This window comes from Camelina sativa, chromosome 14 (assembly GCF_000633955.1).
Source record: "Camelina sativa cultivar DH55 chromosome 14, Cs, whole genome shotgun sequence".
NCBI lineage: Eukaryota > Viridiplantae > Streptophyta > Magnoliopsida > Brassicales > Brassicaceae > Camelina > Camelina sativa.
Genome location: NC_025698.1, coordinates 13,464,196 through 13,472,169, shown reverse-complemented (window position 1 = coordinate 13,472,169; position 7,974 = coordinate 13,464,196). Strand labels below are relative to the sequence as shown.

At 39.4% G+C, this 7,974-nt stretch overlaps 2 protein-coding genes across 3 annotated transcripts in view; both read left to right on the top strand.

Annotated features, from left to right (window-relative positions):
• LOC104741329 (U-box domain-containing protein 6-like) overlaps positions 1-3,030 on the top strand; it is a 3,924-nt gene extending 894 nt beyond the window's left edge. Inside the window, exons 3-6 of the mRNA XM_010462167.2 lie at positions 171-356; positions 460-567; positions 686-1,857; positions 1,954-3,030. Coding sequence (XP_010460469.1) covers positions 171-356; positions 460-567; positions 686-1,857; positions 1,954-2,767 — 2,280 coding nt within the window. The 3' untranslated portion in view covers positions 2,768-3,030. The remainder of the gene's footprint in view (positions 1-170; positions 357-459; positions 568-685; positions 1,858-1,953) is intronic.
• LOC104741328 (2,4-dichlorophenol 6-monooxygenase-like) lies at positions 3,170-7,354 on the top strand. 2 transcript variants are annotated; one of them, XM_010462166.2, is made up of 12 exons: positions 3,170-3,281; positions 3,395-3,624; positions 3,722-3,804; positions 3,903-4,038; positions 4,175-4,668; positions 4,754-4,801; positions 4,950-5,124; positions 5,439-5,551; positions 5,639-5,735; positions 5,818-6,037; positions 6,255-6,802; positions 7,329-7,354. In XM_010462166.2, the coding sequence occupies exons 2-12, from the start codon at positions 3,420-3,422 to the stop codon at positions 7,337-7,339; spliced, it is 2,130 nt and encodes a 709-aa protein (XP_010460468.1). In that variant the 5' UTR covers positions 3,170-3,281; positions 3,395-3,419; the 3' UTR covers positions 7,340-7,354. The 2 variants fall into 2 exon arrangements, with proteins under 2 accessions (XP_010460468.1, XP_010460467.1); XM_010462165.2 differs by lacking the exon at positions 7,329-7,354 and having other exon boundaries at positions 6,255-6,914.

The window sequence follows — 7,974 nt, the reverse complement described above, 5'->3', positions numbered from 1 at the left end:
GGGGGGGGGGGGGGGGGGGGGGGTGGTTAATATGTCATCTGAGCTGGAAAAATTTATAGAGGCTTTTGTAATGTCTTTCTTCCTTGATGTAAATTAAGTAAATTGATGGTGTTCTTCTCTATGCTTAAATTTGCTAACGTTGTGTGTGATGGTTTATTGTTAAAATGCAGTTACATAGAGATATGTGCAAGGAACTATCTGCTGTTTATTGCAAGGTACTGTCAATCTTCCCTTCGTTGGAAGAAGCAAGACCTCGGAGTATATCAGGGATTCAAGCCTTGTGTTCTTTACACATTGCACTTGAGAAAGCAAAGAACATTCTTCAACACTGTTCTGAGTGTAGCAAACTTTATTTGGTGTGTGTTTCTTTCTTTTGATGCATTTTCTTCTCTTTTGTGTTTTGGTTGTGGTCCCTCTCTTGAATTCTTCCATCTATTTTTTGGTCCCTCTCTTGAAAAGGCCATTACTGGGGATGCTGTAGTGTTGAAGTTTGAGAAAGCTAAATCTTCACTTATCGATAGTCTTAGACGCGTGGAGGACATTGTTCCTAGCTCAATTGGGTCTCAGGTAAATCTCTATTTCCTTTTGCAGATTAAGAAAACTGTCTATGCCTAACAGTGCACACCAAAATGGTCTCTGCTAGTTCCTAGTTGAGAATTCTTACTTTAATGTTTGATTTCTTCAGATTTTGGACATTGTTAGTGAACTAGAGCAGACCAAGTTCTTGCTTGATCCATCAGAAAAAGAAGTTGGTGATCGGATTATTGCACTATTGCAACAAGGGAAGAAATTTGACAACTGCAGTGACAGCTCCGAACTTGAAATTTTCCTCCAGGCAGCTACTAGACTCAGTATAACTTCTTCAAGATCAGCTCTGGCAGAGCGGCGTGCTTTAAAGAAACTCATTGACAGGGCACGTGCGGAAGAAGACAAGCGTAAGGAGTCTATTGTGGCTTACCTCTTGCATCTCATGAGAAAATACTCCAAGCTATTCAGAAGTGAAGTTATGGATGAGAATGACTCTCAGGGTTCACCACCATGTTCACCCACTGGTCAAGCTTCTAATGAAGATCGTACTCATGCCTTTGGGCGTCAACTATCCAAGTTTGGTTCTATTAACTTTAAGACAATGAACAGTAGGAAATCAGGACAGATGCCCATTCCACCAGAAGAACTGAGGTGTCCCATATCGTTGCAGCTTATGTGTGATCCTGTCATTATTGCTTCTGGGCAGACTTATGAACGTGTCTGTATTGAGAAATGGTTCAGTGATGGACATAACTCTTGCCCCAAGACTCAGCAGCACCTCCCACATCTTTCCCTGACTCCTAATTACTGCGTTAAAGGTCTGATTGCGAGCTGGTGTGAGCAGAATGGGATCACAGTCCCTACTGGACCACCAGAATCTCTTGACCTTAACTACTGGAGACTAGCCCTGTCTGACTCTGAATCTACAAATTCAACGTCAGTTGATAGTATCGAATCGTGCACACCAAAGGGCGATATAATCGTTCCTTTGGAGGAGCGTAGTGCTATTGTTTCCCAACAACAACACAAAGAAGAAGTCAATGTGCCTGTTGTTGGTGATGAGGAGACTTCTGATATTAATGTTCTAGAGAGGTATCAGGACATACTAGCAATCTTGGACAAAGAGGAGGACTTGGCTAAAAAGTGTAAAGCAGTTGAAAATGCAAGGCGATTGCTAAAGGATGATGAAGAGGCCAGGATCCTCATGGGAGCCAATGGGTTTGTCGAAGCGTTTTTGCGGTTTCTTGGATCAGCTGTTCATGAAAACAATGCAGCCGCACAAGAAACCGGAGCTATGGCTCTATTTAACTTAGCAGTTAACAATAACAGGTTAGATAGCTCATTTTCTTCTTTTTTGTTACCAATCAAAGTTAGTGTCAACCTTCTCACAATTTCCTCTGTTTTGTTTGTTTCATTGAACTGCAGGAACAAAGAGTTGATGCTGACTTCAGGGGTCATTCCCCTGCTTGAGAAAATGATATCTTGTTCCCAGTCTCAAGGGCCAGCAACTGCGTTATATTTAAACCTATCCTGCCTTGAAGGAGCCAAGCCAGTGATTGGCTCAAGTCAAGCAGTTCCCTTTTTCGTGAACCTTCTTCTTCAAGGTGAAAAAACGGAAACCCAATGCAAGCTTGACGCTCTTCACGCCCTCTACAACCTTTCAACCTACTCTCGCAATATTCCCACTCTCCTTTCATCAAACTTAATCAAAAGCCTCCAAGTCCTTGCATCAACAGGTGACCACTTGTGGATAGAGAAGTCATTAGCCGTATTACTAAATCTAGCATCTAGCCGAGAAGGGAAAGAAGAGATGATATCAACACAAGGCATGATCAGCACTCTTGCAACGGTGCTAGACACGGGTGACACGGTCGAACAAGAGCAAGCCGTTTCTTGCCTAGTGATCCTATGCACGGGAAACGAGTCATGTATCCAGATGGTACTACAAGAAGGAGTGATCCCGTCTCTAGTGTCCATCTCAGTGAATGGAAGTCCACGAGGAAGAGACAAGTCCCAGAAGCTTCTGATGCTGTTTAGGGAACAAAGGCAACGAGATCAGCCATCGCCAAACAGAGACGAAGCTCCCAGGAAAACCGTATCGGCACCAATGTCAATACCAGCGCCAGTTTCGGATCCCGAGTCAGAAGTAAAACCTTTGACTAAATCAATCTCGAGAAGGAAAACAATGACAAGACCATTCAGTTTCCTCTGGAAGAAAAGCTACTCGATCCACCATTAAGTATATATATAGATTGGGTTGTAACATATACACCCTACTACTTTAAGTTGATCTTTTGTTTTTTTTTCATCTTTTACCTCTTTACAAGTCGTCTTCATAGAGAAGAGAAATATGTACAGGCGACGTTGTGATCTCACCATTTTTGTTCACTATTCCTCTCTCACCAGAGGTATACATGTAGGAGATAGCTTACTACTGATGTATGTATCAGGAGGTACTTTATAAGTTTTATATGAACATTTTATACTCCAGTGACAAGATTAGTGAGCTGCAGAGTCGCAGACAATTCTTGAAGCAGAGGTGGCATATTACTGTCGTTTCACATGTTGACCCAATCTAGTGGATACATACAGCACCACGTAGTATGAATCAAGTATTATAAAATTATAAAATTTTCTTCTTATAAAAATAAAAAAAGATCGTAAAGAGTCGGCCCCACAAAACATCACCTGCACGGCGTCTCCGTCGTCTCTGTCCCGTCGTCTCCGTCGTCTCTGTAACCTTGTAAAAGCTCGTAAGAGAGAAATTAGATTCCTTTCGTGATCTTAGAGTCTTCTTCTTCTGCTTCTTCCTAGATTGTGTTTCAGGGGATTTTAATTAGAGTTTACCAATTCCTTCGACTTTCAGGGTTTTGGGGTTTAGCTTGTCGACCATGGCGATGCTAGGGCTGATCAAGAGGGTTACACGAATAAGCAGAAACAATTCGAGGGTCAGAGTGTATCCAGTGAGATACTTCCAAAGCAAGGACCTTTCAAACACTTCAAATTGCTTTCGTGGCGAAGATGCTAAGCTTCCTGTTCTGATCGTCGGCGCTGGACCGGTGGGACTCGTTTTATCCTTCCTTCTCACCAAACTAGGTACAATTTTTTCCAAGTTTTCATCTGAGCTTGCCTTACATTAGTAATTTTGAGTTCACGTCTTTGATCGAATTGGATTGTCTCACCTTTATGTTAGGCGTGAACTGTGCTGTTGTGGACAAAGCCACAAGCTTCTCTAAACACCCACAAGCACATTTTATCAACAACCGATCTATGGAGGTTGGATTTTTTTTGCGTGTTCCCTTTGGTTAATTTTGTTTTTTGGTGTTGTCCTGGATTTTTGGAACCTTAGTTTCTCCCTTTTCATATATACTTAGATCTTCCGTGAATTGGATGGATTAGCTGAGGAGATTGAAAGATCACAGCCTCCTGTAGATTTGTGGAGGAAATTCATATACTGCACTTCCCTCTCCGGTTCAACTCTTGGTACAGTGGACCACATGCAGCCTCAAGGTGTGTTCTTCCATACAATTTCTTCTCTCCTTTCATCAAACTTAATCAAATGCCTTTAGTTCTGCAAATAGTTCTACGTTAGCTGCGGAAAGATGCAGACTTTTTCAAAGATGTCCTTTTTTTGTGTTATTAATAGATTTCAAGAAAGTTGTCAGCCCGGCTTCTGTTGCTCACTTCTCCCAGTACAAGTTGACAAATTTACTGCTTAAGCGGTTGGAAGACCTTGGCTTTCTTGTTCGAAATTCCAAAGAGTTAGATGGTCTTGAGCTTGACTCTGTTATTGCGAGGCAAATTCTCATGGGTCATGAGTGTGTGGCGATTGATTCTAACAAAGATAGCGTTACAGCAACTGTTTCTTTTCTCGAAGGAGGCAAGCATTTGAAAAGAAACTTTCAATGTAGTCTACTGGTTGGTGCTGATGGTGCTGGGAGTGCTGTAAGAAAGCTCACCAAAATAGAAATGCGAGGGGAAAGAGATCTACAAAAGCTTGTTAGTGTCCATTTTATGAGCAGAGAGCTCGGTGAGTATCTGATGAGTAGCAGACCAGGGATGTTATTTTTCATTTTCAACACTGAAGGTATTGGAGTTCTCGTTGCCCACGATCTTCAACAAGGAGAGTTTGTTCTGCAGGTAGCCACAGACCCGGCCAGAAAATCTCAGTTTAATTAGTGTTATATACCATAGCTTAGCGTGTAATCATTTCTTTCTACTGCAGGTTCCATACTATCCACCTCAGCAGAGTCTCTCTGATTTAAGTCCCGAGGTATTTTACTATCACCAAAAAATAATAATGGACTTTTACTTGTGAACAAACATTTATACGCCTCTGTGGCTATATTTCCATCCCAACTGTGACCAATTTCAAATGCGATTTTGTTTGTCATTTTCCCTGAACTATTATATTCTTGTAGATGTGCAAGATGTTGATATTCAATTTGGTGGGACGTGAGCTTTCAGACTTGGATGTAGCTGATATTAAGCCATGGGTCATGCATGCTGAAGTCGCTGAGAAATTCATGTGCTGTGAGAATAGAGTGATACTTGCTGGTGATGCTGCTCACCGGTTCCCGCCTGCTGGAGGTTTTGGTAAGTGTTCAAATTCTTTTCAAAAAGTGAACCATATGCTACTTCTTTGACAGTATGATGGTTACATATTTGGAAGATATCAATCATCTCCATTTTTGTACTATTATGATTAAAGGTATCGTCAAATGAGATACTATGATACCAAGGAATGCCGCAAACTTAGAAGTTGATCTTAAAGGATCCTTGTTGTCAGTTTCTTGTTCTAAGTTTTATGAATCGAGCAATAGCAGGCCTCAGGAATCAGTTCGATATGATGTACTCTCAACTAGCAGTCTTGTATAATATTCTGATAGCAGATTACATGACATTTGCAGGAATGAACACTGGAATTCAGGATGCTCACAATCTTGCATGGAAAATAGCAGCTCTTGTTCAGGGTTCTGCAAAACCTTCAATTCTTAATACCTATGAAATAGAACGTAGGCCGGTATGGTATTTATCTTTTCTAAACTTTTTATTGACATCCGTTCTTCTTAAGTTGATTCATTTACAAGCATCTTACGGTGACTGCTAGATTGCCCTTTTCAATACTTCACTCAGTGTTCAGAATTTCAGAGCAGCCATGGCGGTTCCTTCGGCGCTAGGCCTTGACCCAACAGTTGCAAACTCAGGTAAACTAGAACTAGCTTTTCTCTTGCTCTCTTTATCGCTTCATAATTAGGTTGCAGCAATGATATCTTTATGATGTTCTAGTTCATAGGTTTATAAACAAAACAGTCGGTTCCATCCTTCCAACTGGGCTGCAAAAGGCAATCTTGGATAATGTCTTTGCACTAGGTCGTGCACAGCTTTCAGAATCTCTGTTGAATGAGAGAAATCCGCTGGGAAATCAGAGACTTAGCAGATTAAAGAGTATCTTTGATGGAGGAAAAAGCCTTCAACTACAGTTTCCTGCCGAGGATCTTGGTTTCAGGTATCATCATCATTTTTGAAACTGTAGAATTCTCACTCTAGTCTGAGGTAGTGCAAGAAGAATAAAAAGAGAGAAGAAAACTAGGGCTGGCTGCTTTTGTCAACTAAAATCAGCGGTTTCATGACATGTAGATTGTGGTCTTGAATGTTCAAACCATTGTGTTTCTTGCATTATATCTCAACAAAAGATATGTGAATTTACTGTGTTTACTATTTAGGTATTTAGAGGGAGCCATTGTTCCTGATAACAAGTCTGAAGCTGGTGATCCTGAAGTACCAAGTGGTCGTAGAAGAGACTATGTTCCTTGTGCTGAACCAGGTTCAAGACTGCCTCATATGCATGTGAGAATGCTGTCAGATTCCGCAAAAGAGGTTGTTGTTTCTACACTGGATCTTGTTTCCACGGAGAAAGTGGAGTTTCTACTAATAATATCGCCATTACAAGAGTCCTATGAGCTAGCTTGTGCTACATTTAAAGTGGCGAAAGAGTTTATGGCTGATGTCAAGGTATGCGTGGTCTGGCCTAGTAGCGAAGAGGGTGTTGAAAGGGTGAGCAAATCAGCAATAGCTCCATGGGAAAATTATGTCGATGTTATGGAAGTTAAAAGACAAGATGATGAAGGAACTTCGTGGTGGAGTATATGTAAAATGTCAGAGAGAGGATCAATTTTAGTCCGACCTGACCAACACATTGCTTGGCGTGCAAAGTCTAGTGTTACTTTGGACCATACACTGCACATGAGAGATGTCTTCTCAATCATACTTGGTAAACAATGAATAACACCAATTATATCCACAAATTCCATGTATACTATTGTTATTTGCAAATAACAAAATCACGATTCTTTTCTTTGTAATGGTGTTCCAAGTTTTCTTTACATCAAGTATAGAATGGCAAGATCATAGCTTTTAATTAAGAATATATATAGTGAATCAATACTTTTTTTTAAGTAAGAATTTTATAATAAATCATACAACTTCCCTAAAATCATTAAAGTTATTTAAAATCTTATGGAAACTCAAATCACTTGAAATATTAGATTTCTATATTTTTTTATGTTGAGTTCATCAGATTAGGCTATAAATTTTCTTAATCTCTCAGATTTCCCATAGATCCTTGTTGAGTTCATAAGAATAGGCTATAGATTTTCTTAATCTCTCAGATTTACTTGTTGAGTTCATCAGATTAGGGTTAGATTTTCTTAATTTTGATGAGTTTATTAGATTCTAGACTGTAGATTTCATAATCATTCTCTTCGTTTCTGTATTGATGTATTTCTTGCTTTTTTCAGGAAAATGTTGACGATCAATGGGTTTATTGTGACGTGGAAGGAGTTCAGGTTCCGGGAAATCGTTAGTGTGAAGACGTCGTTCCCATGTTAAAACGTTTTCCAAATTCACGAGGCATGCTTGGTGATCTTTACATGTAGGTGTCGTGGGATTCCTAGGACGTTCGCGCATCCCGCATGAGTTTAATAATGCTTTCTAGGACCAACAAATCCCAATTTACAATATGAACTAAATTAAGACCCTTGCTAGAGCACATGTTGAAATTCCTTTTATTTATATTGTACTTTTTATATAAAATATAATTTATGTGATTGTTTTTAAAAGTTGTTGTGAATAAAACATTATGCAATAAAATCATATGTTAAATATGAGGACTTGAAATTTTTTTTAGATTTTGTTGCTAGTATAATCAAAAATCACTCTTTATCTGCAGAAGAGTGATTAATTTTGGAGATTTTGTTGCCTATATATGGTTAATTAAATATTCTGTGGAGATATTATTTTATTTTTTTGGAATATGTTGTTTTAAGAAGATCTGAAATCGAGATTTAACTAATGATTACAACCCACATAACCTATATAACCTATCAAATAATCAAATAATTAATCTTATAACCCATATTATATAGTCGACACAAAAAGGTTGTG